The sequence below is a fragment of the Mustela nigripes genome, chromosome 2 (assembly GCF_022355385.1).
Source record: "Mustela nigripes isolate SB6536 chromosome 2, MUSNIG.SB6536, whole genome shotgun sequence".
NCBI lineage: Eukaryota > Metazoa > Chordata > Mammalia > Carnivora > Mustelidae > Mustela > Mustela nigripes.
Window position 1 is genome coordinate 12,818,430 of NC_081558.1, and position 21,394 is coordinate 12,839,823.

At 49.2% G+C, this 21,394-nt stretch overlaps 1 protein-coding gene and 1 long non-coding RNA gene across 2 annotated transcripts; one reads left to right on the forward strand and one right to left on the reverse strand.

Moving 5' to 3' along the window:
- Positions 1–58: 58 nt before the first annotated feature.
- Positions 59–4,253, forward strand: LOC132011129 (uncharacterized). The gene is made up of 2 exons (XR_009402334.1): positions 59–312; positions 2,519–4,253. It is a non-coding gene; the product is annotated as an uncharacterized LOC132011129 (long non-coding RNA).
- Positions 4,254–4,457: 204 nt separating this feature from the next.
- SLC35E1 (solute carrier family 35 member E1) lies at positions 4,458–21,389 on the reverse strand. Its single transcript, XM_059389312.1, has 6 exons — positions 20,931–21,389; positions 20,473–20,543; positions 18,291–18,428; positions 16,945–17,070; positions 7,996–8,241; positions 4,458–7,540 (listed from the first exon to the last, which is right to left on the reverse strand). Exons 1-6 carry the CDS (start codon positions 21,352–21,354, stop codon positions 7,313–7,315), a joined length of 1,233 nt encoding a protein of 410 aa, XP_059245295.1. The 5' UTR covers positions 21,355–21,389; the 3' UTR covers positions 4,458–7,312.
- Between the last annotated feature and the right edge of the window lie 5 nt (positions 21,390–21,394).

Here is a 21,394-nt window from a genome sequence, read left to right on the forward strand (position 1 = left end):
CTTCACTTACGGCCGTCGCCGGGAAACCGCGGAAGTGAGGGCAGAAGGCGGGCGGGAAGAAGCCGCGCGTGGCCGAGCGCGCGGTAGGGGCTGGTAATACGCACGCGCAGGGGCTTTCCCGCGCTTGCGCGGGTTGAGCCGCTGTCGCGCTACGCCCCGGAACGGCTGGAACGGCGCAGACTACCGTTAGCCACGGCGCCGGCGTCTTCCCCGGCTCGCGTCGCAGCCGGCGGGCTTGGCAGGCCGCGTTTTCCGCTGGGCCAGGGCTCTGGGGAGTTCCTTCCCGCGGGGCTGCGGTGAGAAGACTACGAGGTGAGGTGCGTCCGGGAGGGTCCCGGGCGGCGACGCCGGGGCGTAGAACTAGGAGGTGATGGGCTTGGGAGGGGATGGGACTGGGCTTATTGAGGTTCCCAGTTCCCAAGATCCTCCCGCTCTGTGTCTTTCCCTCGACCCAGCGCTTTGGTAAGGAAGACTTTGTAGCAGGGGGACCCCACCCCCACCCCCGCCGGCCACGACCTGCGGGCGCCCAGCCTTCCAAATTGCGCGCCCAGAGGGCACGGCGCCTTCCTCAAAGATGCAGTCGGATTGCGTCTCAAATGATGACGACGTGAACGTGTGCTCGAGGTGGGGAAAGAACGATGACAAGCAGCAGTAAATGTTAGCGGGCGTAGACTGCGGACGTCCCCGTAATCTGACCTTCTAGAGATTGCCATTGCTAACTCTTGGTTGGCTGTACCTCCCTATTTTTTCTACCTCCCTATTTTTCCTATGCAAATAAATGTCCATATATTTCAGAAACATTTTTTTTTTCCTTTTTTGGCCATAAGACGCTTAAGGATTGCCTTCTCTATGCAAGGTAATGCTTTAGGCCAGGAATCGACAAACTTACTCTATAAAGGCCCAGATAGCAAATATTTAAGCCATGTGGGCCAAGAGGCAAAATTGATTATATCATATAGGTACTTCATAGCCAAAGAGAAAAATATCCATATTACTTTAGTTGGTGGCATTCAGAATCTAATAAATAGTTTTTCTAAAATACAGGTCTACTGCGGAGAGGAATGGAATGCCTTTTTTTGCGGTTCAAAGTTGGTCTTTCCTTGTCATTAAATGATTGCAGATGTTCACTAGTGAAGATTATTCTTGTTTGACAGAAAAGCAAGCTGGATGTGTCTTGTAATGGAGTTGGGCCTGAACTCTGCTCTCCTGAGCCTGTAGTCTAGTGGGGGTGGAGACCTGTAAATCAGTAAACAGATACGTCACTGCAAAGGTGTGGTTTGCCCCTGGGAAGTGAGGTTGTGGGGAGATCTTAATCAGGAGCCAGCTACAGGAATACTGCAGGCAAAGGGAGCATGTGGCTTAGTCTGTTTAGTACAAAGCTCAGTATCTGGATGGTGTGGTTATTTTTCCTTGCCAGTGAAGATCTATATCGGGATTTTAATTTGTGTTCTGCCTTGGGTGGAATTCAGAGGTAGCACATTGTTGTACCTATATGTATTTTCATGAGTTAAAGATACACAGCATTTTTCAGATTCTTAACAGGATCTGTGAGCCAAAACAGGTTAATGAATCTGTATGGTCATTTTTAATGACTGCAGGGACACTGTAGTGTGATTGTACAGTAAGTTAAGTCATTGAAGCCAGATTCTGTGGAGTCTCTGGGTTGGTCCCATTTTTAGGCTGCTGTTCTTAACAGCAGCAGTCTTAGTGTAGAATGTGGACATTTAATACTGATGATGCTCCCAACTGTCCCTTCAAAAGACTGTAGGCCTGTGACCACTTTCATATATTCATTTTTTTTTTGAAGACTTTATTTATTTGATAGAGCGATCACAAGTAGGCAGGCAGAGAGAAGGGGAAGCAGGCTCCCCGCCGAGCAAAGAGCCAAATGCAGGCCTTGATCCCAGGACTCTGAGATCGTGACCTGAGCCAAAGGCAGAGGCTTAAACCACTGAGCCACCCAGGTGCCCCATCATATATTCGTTTCTTAATGTTTAAAATACCGTTTATCTGAGACTGAACATTTAAGTATCATGTGGCCTCACCCAGAGTCATTTCAGTGGGCCAAATTAGAACCCACTGGTCCATAGAAAGCAGTAGAGACGCCACAAGTAGAGACTGTCACACAGATGGTCTCCAGGAAGCTAGAAACAAAACTCTAAGGAAACAAGTAAAATGCTCTCTCCTGGAAGAGGGGGAACTTGCTGAAGTTTGGGAGGCAAAATGGAAAGAAGTTTAAAGCCATATGCATACCCGCTTTGACCTGCAAACATACTGTGAGGAATTTATCCCAAATCAAGAAGCATGGGCTACACTGTGCATACCCAGTTATCGAATAAAATGGTGTTTAAATGTGCAGCAATAGGAGTTGGTTAATTACACCATATCCCTTTAGTAGAATAATACGGTATCATGTACACAGACACACAAAATCAAGAGAGAGAATTTAGTAAGAAGGGGAAATGTTTTGAACATATTTTTTTTTTTTAAAGATTTTATTTATTTACTTATTTGACAGAGAGAAATCACAAGAAGATGGAGAGGCAGGCAGAGAGAGACAGAGGGAAGCAGGCTCCCCGCTGAGCAGAGAGCCCGATGCGGGACTCGATCCCAGCACCCTGAGATCATGACCTGAGCTGAAGGCAGTGGCTCAACCCACTGGGCCACCCAGGCGCCCCTGAACATATTTTTAAAGGCAGATTATAAAATAATATGTATATGCCAGTTGTGAAAAAAAAATGTGTATATATATTCTCAGAGGCAACTGCTGTCTGTCCAGTGTTTTGTGTGTCTTCTCAGAAATAAATTGTGTACTCACAAGCACATTTATATAATCAATAGATTTTAGAAATTGTTCTTTCTATATATAAATCTGTCTCATTCTTTTTGACATTTGTAGAGTATAGATGTCTTTTAGCTTTAACTTTTTTTTTCAAATTTAACAAAGAGACAACAGAAGTTATTAGAAAAAGTCGTGGGTGACTAAGAATTCCAGGCCCATCCAGACCTGTAATCTCAGTCAAGGTAAAGCTTGGTATGACTGTTGTCTTGATTGCTACAAGTAACAGAACCCTCTGTAGTCACCTAGCCGAAGGCCCGGCAAAAGGAATGATGTGGAAATTGAGAAGGTCCTGTTCCACCCTGGAGCAGGTAGCATTCCTTGGGGCTGATCACGTCACTGAGCAAACCTCTGGTCCAAAGGAGTTGCCCTAGGGAGACAAATAGGAGAATTCCTGTGCTTGGAGAGGACCCTCCCAGGTAGGAGTTGAGACCAGTGTCGAACAGTGGAGCCACACCCAGCACAGCACGACCTCTTACTCTGCAGGAACAGGCCCCTGGCTTGTTGGAACTGCAGTGGCCGACTAGAGCCACCAGGTCGCCCAGACAGGGTGGCTCCTTCAGGGTCTTAAACGGTGGCATTGTGGCCCAGGCAACTGCAGTGAAAAGATACACCTCGAATGGCACTGGCCCATCTTAGGAATAGTTGACAAGGTGAGGCTAAATGAAACCGCTCACTTTATCTTGGCTGCTCTGCAGGACGAAGGGCCCTGGCTTGGCGTCAGACACTCCCGGCAGGACCTTGTTTCCGCTTCTTCTAAAATGGGGCTAATCTCTCGGGTGCTGATGATTAAATGAGATGCATACAAAATATGTATGCAGATAAAATATCCCGGAGAATCATAAGTGCAAGTCAAAACATTCTGCTCCCCTCAGATAATTACTCCTCCCCAGAGTTTCCTTAGTATTTTTACTTCCCTCCAATATAGCACCTGTGTACCACTTAGTTACACATTGTAAATGAAGCCAAGCGTGCTCTGAGCCTTATGGATCTCTGTTTCCTGTACCTGACGCATATGAAGTGTCAGTAAATCATTGAACAAAAGGATTATGAATTAAGAGGCTGTGGGCAGTTGTTTTGGCAGAAACTCCTACCCTTCAGCTGCTACCGAAGGAAATGCTGTTGGGACATCGTTTCTGAGTCAGCATGGGGGACACGGACTCTGGGGGTGGACTTACTGTGACTCTAGACAAGTGACGACCTCTGGGAGCCTCATTTTCATCTGTGTGGTTAATAAAGCAAACAGAGTGCTTACAAGGATTGTGGGGGAGAAATCCACCAGCGCGTTGAGCATGTAGGAGGGCCTCCGTATTAGCTGCTGTTCCTCAGAAATACCCTTCATGAGCACAGCTGCCAGCCCTTCTTGGGTTTTCCATGTTACTCTGTTCAATAAAGGCGTGTCGTGAACTGCTGAGCTGTGACTCTAGTTTTATTCTACCGTCTCCTGAATTTACAAATCTCATGTCCTAATTTTGGGCTCAGGAAAAAATAAAAGGTTGCAGTCTGCTCTAATGTGAGAATCAAGTTGGTTTGCTCTTTGTCTCAGTTTTCTTGCTGGGCACACTGAAGACAGGGTCATTCAGAAAGACCCTCACTGACAAATTAAGACCAATGGTGATTCCCTGGTGACCACTGTTTATTTTTGGTAAATGCCATCAATGAATATACACACAGTATCATTCCCACAGAAGTCTATAGCATTTAAGTCTTAAAAATAGGTGACAGTTGAAAAAAAGAATTCACAATTTTCAGTTCCTTGAATAATTTAATGTTCTGTTCCCTTAAGGCTGTAAGACCTTAAGGTATCCAGGCCTGGTTATGTCCCAGTAATAATAAAGGGCCTGCTCCATGACGTATGCCAAATACACAGCAAAATTCGGAAATCCCAAGTGCTGCTTCACTTCAACATACTTGGCTTCCCTCCTTTGAATAGGGGTTTGATTTTCCCTATAACGAATGACTTAAAATAAGGTGCTTAAAAAGTCCACACCAAATCTCAAATAGTGAACAAACACTATTCAAAAATGCCCTCTGAGCCTCTGTTTCCCCTTCTATAAAATGAAGGAGTTGGGTTCGAGTTAGTGTCGCAGGCAGACCATACCAAGGGTGGGTAGACTAATTTGCTACCACAAACCCCAGCCGGGAGGAGGGTGAGGGGAACAGAGCTGCAAAGGTGACTGCGGGAGTGGGGTTCGGGTCATGGGCCAGGGCCAAAGCGCCTGGAAAACTGGCCTTCAGGAGGTCAGTGTCAGCTCTGAACCTTCAAGTCTCAAAAGTATGTCTTTGTTTTTTGATACGATTTGGTCTAATATGATTGTCTCATTCATTCCAGTGTATGTACTTGCTGTAGATTTATGTACAGAATTAAATACCCCATTTATTAATTTATAAACCGTAATAAAACCAGTCATTTCCCCTCACCAGCAGATCTTGCATTGGAAAAGGGAAAACAAATCAATATACAAATTTTAGCAACATCAGGAATTTCATTAAAACTGACAAGACGTGTAAGTTCATTTTGGAGTTCAATTGTCTGTCCAAGGAATCAGTTACTGTAATCACAAAGACAACCACTATAATGTCTTTGTGGTGCAAAATTGTCCCCATTTGTTGCTCTTCCCCAGTGAGAAAAGTTCAGCTATGAACTGTAGTGCCCCTGGTGGAGGCCCTCAGCAAGCTGTTTCCCAGATCCCCTTTGGGACGTCTCCTTCCCGTTTTACACAGTAGCTGTCTCAAAACTTGGGACCAGAGTAATTACAAAGCAAATGAACGGCACAGGGACCTGAAGCCAGTGGTGCATAAAATCAGGCCAGAAGGGGACCAGGGGACCTCTCCAGGAACAGCCCATCCATAAGCTGACGGAGTAACCAAACCAGGAGTCGATCATAGGCTATGATACTTCCTCTGATGGGAAAACGCCTCGCTCACCAGGAGGTGAAGGGTGACCCACTGTCCCATCTTCTCGCTCCAAGTGCCTATTCAAGAGGTTGGGCACAGTGCTGAAGGAGGAAGGCAGACATCACCGAAGACCCCACCAGCCAAGGCACTGGTCCCCTCTGAGGGCAGGGTCCTTTCGTGAGGCTGGGGAAGTTGGAGACTCACCTGAACTTTGGCTCACGGGCTACCTGCTGCGGCCAGGTACTTTTCCTGATGAGATTTATCTAAACCCAAACCATAGCTCAGTGCTCACCCCTCTTCCCCTTCACCAGGACATGATTCAGATCCTACTGCAGACACCACCAGATCAGGTCATGGAATCCAAAGTGCTGTAGTCTTGTCTATTACACAAACTACTGAGATGATGTTCTCGATTCACTCCGCTTTCAGCAGCTGGGGCCATTATAGAGGAGCCTGAAGACACTTCCTTTCAATGCTGAAAGGTATCAAGACTGGCATCACCAGTAGGGAGCTTTTCTTGTTTTTAAACATTTAAGAACAAAAGGGTTTTCAATCCATAACCCAGTCCTCCCTCATGCGTCCCCTGCCCCATACAGGGGACCAAGGCATAAATACAACTACAAAATATCCCCCCCAAAAATGCAAGATCCTTGTGAAATTAACATCTCCCCACCAGATATCCTACTAAGACTTCACAGAAGTGGTGAAGACTCATCAGAAAAGATAAAACAAGTGTTACAGAAATAGAGCTTGAAACACTGACATGATTTCCTAATGCTCCTTCTGACAGCCCCCCAGTCACTTCCTCTTTGCTGTCCCCAGAGAGGAGAGATGCCCTGCTCTGGCAAGGGAAGTGAGAGAACAGGAGAATGCGGCTGCCCTCCCTCTGGGTCTGGACACACACCAGCTCTGACGGGCAGGTCAAAGAAGTAGGCTCCAAGAATTCAAGGCTAATTGCAGCTTTTCTCTTTGGGACATTCGCTGGTAACTATGGCAAATGGCCATGGGGCTGACCGGAAACTGGGTCCATCTTTGTTGTTGGAGATGCTTTTAGTAAACTCTGGTGCTCCTCTGCTCCACGCCCGCCTCAGCCCTTGACCTATCTGAGCAGGGGAATGAAAGCAGCTAATCTGTCCCTCTCAAGCACCACCCTCCAAGTCCCTTCCTTGACATCCAGGAAACCCTCTGGCCTGCTCAGAGGTCTGCATCCACAGCGATCCCACCTTTCCGGAGAGTTATCTGGAAATATCTGGAAAGCAGAATTAGACTCTCAAATATGTGACTTGGGGAGTAAGTCCACAAAGGTAAAAACGGGGCCAAGATCTCCATACCAACACAGCCCTCAGAGGACAGACTCCAGGAAGAAAGGGCCTGGAACACTGGAGCTTGAGGGCAGTGGTCCTTACTGTGGGGCAGCATCCTGCTGCCGCCGGGGGCCTGGGAAGCCCCGGGGTCTGCTGATGGTTACGCACCGTCCCCTCAGCTGGGTTGTACATTCACTGGTTGTCAGAAGTTTCTGGTACTGCTAGGGAGTGGGGGAAGGAGTCACACAACAGTAGCGCCCTGTTGTCTAGACTACACGTCATAACGGTTCAAACTGTAATTCGGGTAGCTCTGCCGGCTGTACTGGAAATGATCTGTTAAAACGTTGTTGCGGCCGTACTGATAGTCCCCGTGCTGGGGGAAGAGGATGCCATTGTGGGGCTTCTCCAGGGGGCTCCGATGGTGCTCCTTACTGCTCAGGTCCCCTGTGGTGACTGGGAGGAGGTGCTTGCGGGCTTGCTGATTGGCATCGTACTTGGTCTGCAAGGTCAAGAGAGCAGTGAGACGGCTGGCTCCTTCCCCGGCGCCCGCACACAGGACAGAGGGCAACAATTTGTATCTGAGCAGCCCTTCAAGGCCCACTGAAGCAGTGACCCAGGCAGGCCCCAGGCACGGCCAGCCCTCCCTGTGAGCCACCTATGTCTCTGCACTGGACCCAACAGAGCCTTCATGAGACAGTGAAATCCCTGACAAAGCCTGCATAGACCCAAGAGCCACGGCTGGAATGGGGCACAGACCTAGAATCATCTACATGGGAAAAGGAAGGAAGGCTGGGCCAGGTAGGGCCACACCAACACCATAAACCAGTCCGTGACAAAGCTGGAGTTGTGGCTCCAGCCTCTTAGCTCCTGCTGAGGTCCCTTTCTTCTCCCCCTCCCCGAATCTTGGTGCCTCCCTAGGCATCGAAGGAACAGCCTCCCCCACCCCAGACTCACTTTGTTGTACAGAAAGACCCCCAGGATGGCTGTCATCATGCCCAGGACGTTGGTGCTGGTGACCGGGTTCTGCAGCATGATCAGGGACACCGTGATGACCATGATTCTCTTCGTGGCATTTGCGACAGAGTAGCTCAGAGGGCTGATGAGGTTGAGGATGCTGAAGGCGATGACATTCTGCGCGAAGTTACAGAAGCCACTGACAGCCAGGAGCAGGAGTGTCCAGGGCCACTGGGACACATAGGTCTGTAGAGACGGGGAAGCAAGAACAGCACCGGGGTCACACATTGGCCCCAGGAGAAGTCGGGGAGGGGCGCAGAGGGGCTGCCCGGGGTCAGTGTTGTCGGGGGGCAGATGCAGCGGTGTGGTGAGTCCTAGCAGGGGCGTCATCTGCATGATGACAACGATAATTAGCTTCATTCCTACTGAGGATCTGGAGGCTCCAAGAGGCCAAGGCAGGTGCCCAAAGGGTAGAGGGCCTCATGTGAACTGAAGCCTCCCTTGTCTCTGACAGCGAGGACTGGGCGCTCCGGGATTAGCAGAGCGAGGTCTGCTTACTGGACACTGTCCTGGTCCAGTCGAGCTGCTAGAGCAAAATACCACAGGCTGGCTGGATGAGGGGTACTTATAAATAATAGCTGTTTCTCACAGTTCTGGAAGCTGGGGAGTTCAAGGTCAAGGAGACCCAGTGCCTGGTGTGGGCTTCCCCATTCATAGGTGGGGTCCACTCACAGTGCCCTCATGTGGAAGGGCAAGAGAGGTCACTGGGGTCTCCTTTTATAAGGACACAAATCCCGTTTGATGAGAACTCCACCCTTCGGGCCTCCCAAAGGCCCCACCCCGGAATACCATCATCTTGGGAGAGAGAGTTTCACACAGAAATTTGGCAGTGGTGGGGGTGCTGCACCAGACACAAACATTCAGACGGTAGCAGACAGGTAGCAGACACGATGCCTTCCACGGGATTGGGAGGCAGCCCCCCGGGGCAGTATGCAAAGAACCTAGTAACACAGGAGCCCCAGGCTAGGAGCCAGGAGGCCTGGGTCTGCCCTGTCACTGGGAGCCTCCTCCCACCCACACCCAAGTCACCTGACCTTTCAGGTCACACTTCTTCCTCTCTGCCACAGAAGAGGCTGTGAAAGTACGTTAAAACAACCCCAACCCAAATGGGAGATTTTATCAAAACTCGAGTAACCGTGTGACCCACCAGAATAAAGCACTCCGATTAAAAGGGTCTAGAAGTTAAGAACTCACAACTAGCAGGCACCCTGACCACAGAACCCCACCCCCCTGCAGAGAGTCTGGGCTGAACAGGCAACAGTCAGGAGGGTGCTGCCAGTCAGGAGGGTGGCAGGGATTCCCAGCACGGAACATTGTGGCCATCTCTCCAGGAACATTGTGGCCATCTCTCCACGGCTGGATACCAGAAGGCATGCGACACCACACCCGTGCCTCCCCACCTCCCAGTCCCACCACAGTACCCGTCCTGGGGAACCGAGAGGCTGCTTTAGGGCAGGTCTGCCAAGCCAGTGGAACGACCTCAGGAGACAGTACACCAGACATGGACAGCTCCAGTGTCTGACATAGGCTGGAGTGCTGGGACAATCCCCATGTCCCTCTGTCCTCTGAGAACAGAGAAGCCTCAAGACCCAGCGTGGCTCAGTGGAGGGAGCAAAGCCATAGCTGCTCGGTGGCACCTGCATCCCAATTCCCAGGCTGCATCGGTACTGGCCAGAGGACATGGCCAGATCCCTTCAGGAAGGTGGCACTTAGTGGCCCTGCCAGGATGGGAGCTGGAAGTCTTAGAATGGTGGCCTGATCCATCTCTGCCACCCTCTGAGCTGGAAGGATCATGAGGTCCTCTCAAAGGAGAGCAAGATACACTTAGGTAACCTGCTCAAAGCCACCCTGACTTTGGCCCCTCGTTGGGATAATGACCTCTGAAAGGCACAAAAGCCCACCAGCACGCTTCAGTGGTGAGCTGGCCTGTTCTCTATGCAGCCTTTCCCTGAGGCAACTGATACGGACTTAGGGACTTAGAAGCTATTTTTACAAGTCAGCCAGCTTGCATAGATACCATTCAGAAACGGAATCCAGCCAATCCAGCTTTAAAAAAAAAAAAAAAACTGACTTGGAATAGAGTCAAGTGTTTCTTCCTCACAGCACATAGTTCCATGTGTTTTAACACATGCACTGATTCACGTAGCCAGCACCACAATCAGAATTCAGAACAGCTCTGTCACCACCCCAAAACACTCTCCCAGGCTTCTTTGTATGAATCCGCTCCCCAAATCCAAGCAACTACTGCTATGTTCTCCTTCACTCCAGGTCTGTCTTTTTTCATTTTATTTTATTTTATTTGGAGCCCAACATGGAGCTTGAACTCACAAGACCTGAGCTGAGATCGGGTCAGAAACCTGACCAACTGAACTTGGGTCTGTCTTTTAGAGATTGGCCTACAAATGGAATGATACAGAATGGAAACTTCTCAGATAGGCTTCTTTCACTCGGCAATAATGCCTCTGCCATCTATCCAAGTTATCGTAAGGAGTAATAGCTGATGACTTTTTTTTTTTTTTTAACTGCCAAGTAACGTTCCATTGTATGAATGTACCATGGTTGGGTTTTTTGTTTTGTTTCCACTCACTTGTTGAAGGACACTTGGGTTGTCCGGTTTTGCGTCATCATGAGGTCATGAGTAGAACTGCTATGAACATTTGTGTACAGGCTTTTGTGGGAACCTAAGTTTCATTTTTCTAAAATTAACACCCAGAAGTGAGATTGCTGGGTCATATGGGAAGTGTTGAACTTCAGAAGAGACTCCCACAAGTTTTCTAGAGGGGCTGTACCATTTTGGATTTGCTCCAACAATATATAAGCATTCTAGCTGCGCCTTATTGAGCAACATAGTTTTTTTTGTTTTTACTGTAGCCGTTCTAACAGGTATGAAGTGGCCCACTTGCCCATTTATATGCCATCTGGGCAGTCTCAGTGGGGAAAAAGTCTGTTCAAGTCTTTTGCCCATTTTTAAGCAAGCTGTTGTCTTACTACCGAGTTTTGAGAGTTCTTTATATATTCGGAATGCAAGTCCTCCATCACTTGTAAACATTTTCTCCCTGCTGGTAGCCTGTCTTTTCTTTCACTTAGCAGTGTCTTCACAGATTGAAAGTTTTAAACTTGGAAGAAACTCCAATTCATTTTCCAATGAAACTCCATTTACCAATTTTTTCTTTATGGACTTTGTTTTTGTTGTAATGTCTAAAAATGAGTTCCAAGTCATGAAGAACTTTCTCCTGCTTGTTTTTAAGATTTTATTTATTTATTTGTCAGAGAGAGGGAGTGGCAGGCAGAGGGAGAAGCAGACTCCCCTCTGAGCAAGGAGCCCAGTAGGACTCGATCCCAAGAAACTGAGATGGTGACCTGAACCAAAGGCAGACGTCCAGCCAACTGAGCCACCCACATGTCCCTCTCCTGTTTTTTTGTTTCCTAAAGGTTATCATTTTAGCTCTTTTTTAGGCTTTTTTAAAGTAGGTGCCACACTCAGCACGGAGCCCGGTGCAGGGCTTGAACTCACGACCCTGAGATCAAGGCCTGAGCTGAGATCCAGAGTCGGATGTTCAGCATACTAAGTCACCCAGGTGCCCCTACCATTTTTACTCTTATATTTAAGTCTAGAATGCACTATAAGCTTTGTGTAATGTGTGAGGTCTTAAGTCAAGGCTCAGATTTTTGCATGTCAATGTCTAATTATTATCCTTTCCCCTTTGATTGCCTTTAAACCTGTCAAAAATCAGTTATGCAGATTTGTGTGTTTTGTTGCACACAATTCTGCTCCACTGGTTTCTGTGTCTCTCCCTTCACCAGTATCTGTTCTTTTATCCTAAGTCTTACAATTAAGTAATGTGATTCCTCCAAGTTTATTCTTTCTGAGACATATTTTGACCATTACAGTTCTTTTGCCTGTCTATGTAAATTTTCCAATAAGCTTTTCTATGTTAAGAAAAAAATGTAATATGTATCTACACACACACACACACCTTGGCGATATTGCAGGTTTGGTTCCAGACCACTGAAGTAAAGGAAATACTGCAATAAAGCAAATGAATTTTTTTGCTTCTCAGTGCATATATGAGTTATGTTCACACTATACTATCGTCTATTAAATGCACAGTATCATTATGTCTTAAAAATGTGCATGCCTTAATTAAATGTGCAAAACTTTATTACTCAAAAATGCTATCATCCGAGCTTTCAGCGAGTCAAAGATTTGCGAGAATTACTAAAACACAACAGAGACACAAAGTGAGCATATGCTGTTGGAAAAATGGCACCAATTGATTTCTTTGATTGCAGAGTTGGCACAAACCTTCAATTTATTAAAAAAAAATGTATTATCTGTGAAGTCTGATAAAGCTAAGCCCAATAAAAAGTATGCCTGTATAGGGGCGCCTGGGTGGCTCAGTGGGTTAAAGCCCTTGCCTTCAGCTCAGATCACTATCCCAGGGTCCTGGGATCGAGTCCCCACATCAGGCTCTCTGCTCAGTGGGGAGCCTGCTTCCCCCCACCCCCCCTCTCTGCCTGCCTCTCTGCCTACTTGTGATCTCTGTCTGTCAAATAAAATCTTCTTAAAAAAAAGTATGCCTGTATAGAGTAACGTATCTCAATTTTTTCATCACCTTTTCCAAGGCAAAAAATTAAATTTAAGCATTTATTTATAATTAATGCTAAAGAATAAGATTTTGTTGGTTAGAGAAAATTTTATTTCTTCCTTTCAAATCTATTTCCTTTATTTCTTTTTCTTGTCCTATTGCACTGGCCAGGATGTCAAGTATGATATGGAATAGGCATTCTGAGAGTGAACATCCTGAACTTATTCCTGAATTTAGCAGTAAAGCCCCTAGTCTTTCATCATTATGATGTTAGCTGTAAATACCTTTGATCAGGCTGAAGGAGTTTCCTTCTATTTCTAGTTTATTGACTTTGTTTTCATGAACGATGTTGGACTTTGTATCAAATGCCTTTTCTGCATCAGTTGATATAAATATGTGATTTTTCTGTTAGACTGTTACGGACTACATTGATCTTCAAATATTGAATTAGCCTTGCATTTTTTTTTTTTAAGATTTTATTTATTTATTTAACAGACAGAGATCACAAGTAGGCAGAAAGGCAGGCAGAGAAAGAGAGGAGGAAGCAGGTTCCCTGCTGAGCAGAGTCCCTGGATTTAAAATCTTTTGAAAAGAAATGACCAGGCCTGGATGATTTCACTGGGAAACTCACCAAACACTTAAGGAAAAAAGAAATACCAATTCTATACAGTCTTTTCTAGGAAATGGAAAACTAGGGAACACATTGGGCTGTACAACAAAACTGGTATTCCTCACGGTCAGTGAGCCAAAAATCATTAACAAAATACTGTTTTCAATAAAAAGATCTGTTTTCAAAGACTTTCTGGTGGTATGTGGCTCCACCCTGAGTGTGCACTACCCAGTGGTCAGTCTGGGATCGGGGCAGCAGTCTACCCCATAGTTCAGTTTCAAAGTCTTTGGTCTCCTCTTAGGCTCAGATCCCCACATGTGCAGCCCAGGGGTAAGCCCAGGCCTGTACGATGCTTTCTGACATGGTTTCCCGACATCCTCCCTCTCCATGATTACCTCGGTACTTGCCACTTCCCAGAGTTCCCCTTTTCAGTCCTCTCATCAGAGAGCTGGGGCTTAACTACCCGACTCTGCTGTGTCCTTCCTACCACTGCACCTCCACCTGGGACCAAGCAGTGGGCAGAGAAAATGAGAAAAACACTCAGTGGGGACTGATCCCACTCTCTAACCATGGGGGGGAGGTTGCCCTCACTCAGCATTTCAGGTGCTGTGGGACCCTTCCACCACCACGGGATTGCCAGGGGCTTGGGACACAAGAGAACCAAGAAACAACAATTCCAGAAATCCCCAACAGGGCATTTCCCCTATTCTGAGTGTCAGGACTCCCCTTTCCCATTCCCTGATCCAGGAGGCGAGGTCTTCTGGCCCTGCCTCACCCAGTGCCCACTTCTACATTCGGGCGGCCTCAAGTCCAGGCTGGATATACAGGAGGCAAAAGAGAGGCAAACCGACTGCTGACTGAGCAGCACTGCTCTGAAATGGGATCTTCAACCCCAGCATATCCACTGCCTTTTGCTTTCCAATTTTCAAACAGCTGTTTCACTCATCCTGTCCAAGCTTTAAAACCGGGCCACCTGCTCCAGAGTCTAGCGATCCTGTCTGGCTTCAGCCAGGCTGTCTGCAGGGGGGCTGCCTGTGTGCAGGACCCCCCACTGGAGCCTTTGATTCTTGGTAACGTGGCGCACCGTCCTCCAGGAGGTGCTCTCCTGTCCGATCCTTCCCCCTGCTGTTATGAAGTGCAGGACTGGGGCAGAGCTAAGTCACCTGGCATCTGCGTGGGAGACATGGGGCAGAGAGGAGGAGCCCAGAGAGGTGGGCCCCCTGCCTTCAGACTGTGGCAGCTCAAATCCTGCTACTCCTGGGGCTACTGTTGGAGCGTTATGAGGGCCCCATGAAGGTACAAAGTATCTGTGGCCTCAAGAAACGGAACAGGTTACTCAAATGTATTCCAAAGAAGGTCATCACTGGAAAAAACTAAAAAATGCCCTGAATACAAATGAAGTAAAGCGACCAGAGCAAAACCTCTAAGTACGTTTCTGTGTGCACGTATCCGTGTAAACACCAAGGAGCTGTAACACAGGATGGAGTCGGAAAACTGCCACCAAAGCGATCAGCAAAGAATGAGAAAAGACCTAAATACAAACATGTTAACGGGGTGTGTGCCCAGAACGGGTCTGAGCGAAAACCGCCAGGTGCTCTCTTCTATATGAAAAGTTACTTTTTGTGTAGGGAGCAGAAAGGTAGGAATACATACAGATTTGCTTATACTTGCCAAAAGAAACACGGAAAGGGTAAACGAAGAGCATAAACATGACTGCCTATGGGGGAGGGACAAGAAAGGGGGGAGGTAACGGGAACTGAAGCCAGACTTTGAATAAACTTTCTCGTGCCATCTGGCTTTGGAAATAATAAAGGCCTAACAAATCGGGTACGGAAAAGAAAAGCCATGCCTAAAAATGACAACAAATGGAATGAAAAGAACCCACCTGCCCCCACCTGGTCAAGCTGGTGATAGAGACGCGTTGTGAAAACAATTACTTCCACTGCCCTTAGAACACAGTGTTCCAGGGGCGCCTGGGTGGCACAGTCAGCTAAGCATCGGACTGGATTTCAACTCCGATCATGAACTCAGGGTCCTGCGATCGAGCCCCGAGTCAGGCTCTGCCGCCCTCAGCGTGGAATCTGCCTGGGATTCTCCCTCTCCCTCTGCCCCTCCCCCTGCTTGTGCCTAATCTCTCTCACTCCAAATTAAAAAAAAACAAAAAAAAACAAAAAAACACGGTATTCCAGTTGTACATCTTTAATGGAACATGTCCTAAGGACAGAAAGAGCAGCAAAGAAACCTTAAGCTTCTCTCAGTATCCTACCTGTTGTCCCGTGGGAATTCTCACTCTGTGTGTGTTTGGTAGAATCCCTACGTGAATAGTTGGGATAGGATAAAGAACAAATGTGGCAAGGAACCAAGGGTACCAGAAAAGATATAAATTTAAAAATGCCAGCAGCTGGAAGTCCTGTAATGTTAAACCAGCACTGGAATGAATTTGGTAGAACTCTCCCCGCTGGCCCAGTGGGACTTCCCTAGCTTGTGGCCGCAGAGACACGGAAGCACGGCCAGCCCCACAGCGGGAAGCATACGCGGCGGCCGTGTCCCTGGACAGCACTCCTTATTACCAGCAACCTGGGCTCCGGAAGGAGTGGCTGACTGCAGGTCTGGGACAGGCGAGAGGGGAGATAAGAAAGAACATCCCGCTGGCTCAAAAACCACCGAAGGCTGACCTGAGCTGGCCTGAGCTGGAGAAAGGCCAGGAGGCCAATGGGAAGGACTCCATTCACCTGGACTTTGAATATGAAAAGAACAGGACACACAACTGACAATGATACTGGGGGGAAAAAAGAAAAAACAAAAAACCCCACAAAAACAGAAGGATCTTCCTACACTGTCCCACCCTGCCCCCAAACCAACCCCTCCTCCCCGACAACTCACTAGTTAACATCTGCAGTACGCTAGAACTCTCCTCTGAAAATTGGTAATTGAAAAAAAAGAGAAGCACTGACTTTCATGTACTTCAAGGTGACAAGTCTTGGTTGATGATGGAAAGTTCTCTGTTAACTTATGGATAATCAATAAGGACAGTAGGTTAGAACGGAGCCAGTCTCCTCAAGAGCCTGGAGCTAATGTGCAAGCACTACACCTACAGGTATGCTAAGGATGAAAGACCAAAGTCGAGAACTCCCAGCAGGCCTCATTAAGCCCTGAGACACATTCCCTCCCCTCTCTGTAACTCAGGCTTGGAAAAACCACGCCTCTCCTCACTGTCCCCTGCCCCTGGGTTTCTAATGCACTGTCTGGAGGCTGGCCTGGCGGGTGGTGGGAAGATCCTCTTGCCCACACTTGGAGCGCTGTGGATCCCTCCACAGCAAACGGGAATACGGACAAAGGACACCGAGAAAGGAAACCAGCAATTCAAGTGCAGTTTTAACAAGTCCAAGTGAGACCTGAACAGACTGTCAGGACAGGAGAGTCGCCCGTGCAGGCATTTTTTTTAGTTCCTGATGCCACTGGCACAAATGCAGCAGCTGTCGACACCTGAGACCTAGCCTGCTGGAGGAGGAAACGCAAAGGAAGCCGACTTCCTCGACTGCACGAGCAATGAGTCATGACAAAGTGTTAAGAGGGCTGGCTGCCAGGGGCCCCAGATGTTCCAAAGTCAACAAGGTTTAACTCCCCGACAAAGCAACTAATCTGAAACCAATCAAGAAAAGGGTGTGTTCACCGTGCTGGCCAACTCACCAGGTCGCTGCTGACCAGGAAAGCTGAAAGGTCCACCAGGACCCACGTGGGGATCATAAAGAAGACAGCGTGGCAGCCCAAGATGTTCAGGAGCCGGAGATGGTGGATCCGAGAATCTCTCAATACCTAAAGAGAGAAAAACCTTTTTAAAGGCTAAGTGCCAAGAAGGGCTTGTTAGCCAGGTCCCAAACACGGTGACTGTACCTTAGCCCTGACATCTGACCCTGACCACCAAACCTACAAATGCACCTGCAGTGAGACAAAAATACCCCAAACAAATAAGAAGGGCTGAGAAATGGAAAAACAAAAACAAAAACCCAGCAACATCCAGTTCTGGTGAAGCTGCAGTGAAACAGACACTCTGAAATCTTGCTGCTCTTTGTCTAAATTGGCATACAGCTGTTCCAGAATACAACCAGGCAAAGTGTATCAGGACCCAGAAGCATCTCATACACTCCAGCCCAGGAACGCTAAGCCTCCATAAGAAAATTAAATCAACAGACAGGAAAACGTTAGGCACAGAGATGTTTACTGTGTTACTTTTTTTTTCTTTTCTTTTTTTTTTAAAGATTTCATTTATTTGAAAGAGTGAGAGAGAGAGAGAAAAGGAGCAGGGGGAAGGGCAGAGGCAGAGGGAGCAGCAGACTCCCTGCTGAGCAGCGAACCCAGATGTGGGGATCCATCCATCCCAGGACCCTGGGATCATGACCTGAGCCAAAGGCAGATGCTTCACTGACTGAGCCACCCAGGCGCCCCCCATTACTGCATTACGTATGACGAAGAGTTGGAAACAGCCTGCACTGCAGTCGGAGAACTGACTGCAGTGACTGTGGTGTCAGAAAAGAGTGTATTACAGGAGTTAGAGCAGTATTTTTTAATGATATGGGAGAATGTCATAAATAGTAAATATACAAAGCAAAATTCTGAAACGTATCTGTAATATTACAACTCTAAACACTGTGCAGAAAAGTCTCCTAGCATTAATAGTAGTTCTCTTTAGGGGACACTTCTGTGACTACTCAGTGTGGGGCCGCCCGGGCAGTGGGCAGGTCTCTACTGATTACTCATCTCCCACACCCACTACAAAGCCTGACACGTAGTAGGTGCTCAGAAAGTTTTCTGATCTCGGGGGGAAGGGGGCCCTTTATTTTTTCACACTGAGCATATGCTGATTTTATAACAGGAAACAAACTCTTGAAAAAAAAAAAAATGAAACAAATACAAAACCAGCAGAAGGACACCAGGATTCTTTCCTTGTTCCAACACCACAGAGATCCCTATTGCCCACTCTCTCACCTGTGCCACTCCCCCAGTCATCAGACATTTCTCAGATAGTGCCCAAATACCTTTTTGGAGAAAATATTCTGAAGCGAGAAGCACAGTGTGGCAGCGAGGGCACTGATGAGCCCCCACATGTCGAAGGACAACTCGGTGACAGTGGCCAGCAGGACGCCGCTGATGATGGGGATGAGTGACAGGTACACCTGCAGGAGGAGGGCAGGAGGGGCTGATGGCAGCAGCTGAGCCAGGCTGCCTGACACAGATGCCTGGAGCAGCATTAGCTGCTCTCCCCTCCCTCAGCAAAGGGATTCCACCTACCCCTGCTGTGATAGTGGTGCTGGAGGTGCAGATGGGGCAGAGTCCCTGGGGCCAGGCTGTGTCACTCTGTGGCCCCACGTCCTACATGGTCATTTCCACTAAGTGCCCCAGCTCAGGGCCACAAACAGGGGCCCTAACAGCTCTACTCGGCTGCCGCCACCAACACACCAAGGCCTAAAATCCTGGTCCTCAGAGAGGCTGGCCAGGTACCCTCTTAGTTTGGTCTCTTCCAACACGCAGTTACCCTTGGCTGGGACATTCTCTCTGTGCCTTCTCCTGCTAGAAACCTCCATCCCCCTCAGGTCTCAGTTCACAGACCAGGAGAACTTTCAGCTCCCCCGCAAGCCCCCATCAGGTCCCTGTGCTGGTGTTTTGGGGCAGTGTTCTCCACTCACTAAAAGGGCCCGTCTGCTCCGCAGGTCCTCGATCAATACTCTGTCCTAGCACCCCAGCACATAGCACACGCCCAGTAAGTGCTGGCTGAATGAAGAGTTAGTGCCGTGACAGGAGCCTTTCGAGAAGATCCAAGCTTTCCAAGACCAAGTGTATGCAATGGTCCCTAAGCTTGGGTGGCTAAATGGCTCCAAACTTCCAGAAAAATAGGATCCATTTTCGACACCTAGCTTTTCTGACTCCCCAGCTCACCCTCCTCCTACAAAGGACACTTTAAAGCACTGCAGACATTTTAGGAGGGGTTGGTGAGGCCTTCTCATCCCCCCCCGGAGGAGAGAGCAAGGGCTCTGGACTGGGGGGGTTTGCTCAATTCTAGCTCCCCCACTATGGGCTGTGGGCCTCAGGCACTTGACTCGCCCCTATCTCGTAGGGTGGATCCATACATATTCTGTCTTTATCATTAGTCCTGGCCTAGACCATTCCTCAGTCCTTCAGCACTGTGTCAGGGACCTGCTCCTTGCCCAAGCCGGGTACAATGTCCCATACAGCTGGGAAACCTGATAAACACGATGTGATTATCGACTGACAAAGCTGCACACCTTCCAGGCAACTCCGACCCATGGAGACAAGTCACACCTGACATCACCCAGGGGGTGGGCTACAGAGCACACCCAGGTCTTGCAGAGAAAAAAAAGGCTGAAACAAAAAAATCAGCCAGGGGTGGCCCCATTTCCATAAGTCGATCCAGGGCACTGCCACTCTGGGTTACATAAAATACAGGATGCCAGAAACCAACCACGTAGAAAAGAAGCGCTCTGTCCAGCATGAAATGGATTCCAGCTGGGACAACAGGAGTCCCACTTCCACTTAAGGACACGGAGCAAGTCTGTCTCTGGCTGAAGCCGCAGCTTCTCTCACCCCAAGGCAGGAAATACCCTGGCTTGGCATCCTGAACAGACTCTGGATTGTGCCCAAAGCATCTTCCTTATGCAGTCCTAGCCTCTGCGTGTTGCTTTCACTTCCACTCCCAGACGCTCACAATTCCTGGTGGTTTTTATTTTGAAGACTTTGCTGGGTTTTGCCAAAATCAGACTGTTTTGACTGGCAATCTCACTTCTGACCCCAAAAGTCCCCAACCTGACCGCTGTCACTTGCAAAGAAGCAAAACCTTGTCAGAGCTCCAGCAAGGCGTCAGATGTTCTATCCCTGGTCCCCCTGGAGGGGCACGTGGTAGCTGGCCAGGATAGGACCAAGTCACTGCCTACCAGCAACCACACGTAGGGAATCCAGACGTGGAGGAAAGCTGGACCTGAGAGGGACAGGAGCGTCCCCGAGACCACAAAGCAGAAGCAACTCAGGAACACACACCACTGCCTCCAAAGCGATTACAGAACAATTAGGAGTAAAAGGCCACTAGATGCCTCTAAGCTGATTTCCTGATTTGAGAGGAAGCCAGGAGCCTGGACCACGTCACCAGCTGGGTACCAGCCAGGAAGCCCTTGAGGCCCCCACCTGCCCAGAACCCTTCTGGGTTACCTTGGTGCTCTGCTTCTCCTTCATGATGATCCTGGACAGGAGAACCACCCAGATGGGCATGGTGGCCTTGACTGCAAAGAGAGGCAAGGGGCTCTCAGGGAGACGCCTCAGTCCCAGAACCCACCCTGGTACCCTAACCCCAACTCCACTGGTGCGATGGGAGGGTTTGGCAGCCCCTTCCTTCCCTCTCAGCTCTTCTTCTGCGCGGCTTCCCCCCAACCCAACAGTTGTGATTCGCCCTGCTCAGCTCCCAGTTCTCTTCTCAGCCACTTCCCTCCCAAAACTCTTGTGCGAGTCCCTCCCCTGCTACAAGCCTTGTTGGCCCCTAGCGCCTTCCTGATAGAAGTTGACTTCTCAGGCCGTCGGGCCGAAACTGGGCCAGCGCACTCCCATCCAAGCGCCGAAACCCCAGGTGGCACGTCCCGGCCGCCGCACCCCAGGCCGGCCCCGGCACCCACCGGTGTGCGCGTAGGACACTGGCACCTTCCAGATGCTGACGTGCGCTGACACGGACGCGAAGTACTTGCCGAAGGCGAGTGGCAGCACGTAGCGCGGGTAGAAGCGCGGCGGCAGCAGCGGGCCGGGAGACGGATGCGGGCCGGGCCCGGGGCCCGAGACGGGCGGCGCGGGGGGCACGCGCCAGGCGCGCAGCAGCGGCGGGAGCCCCGCGCACAGCGCCAGGATGTGGCACAGCGACACGGTCACGGGGAACGGGAAGGCGCTCAGGATCACCTTGTTGACCACGTTACCACCCGCGCTCAGCGCGTACCACAGTAGGCACAGCGCCGCTACCCGTGCGCCCTCGCGCGCCCCGCCGCTGCCGCCCGCCGCCCCCGGGCTCCCCGCCCCCGCGCCCGCGCCCACCGCCGCCGCCGCAGCCATCCTGCCCGAGCCGCCACCTCTTCCCGCCCGTCCGACGGCC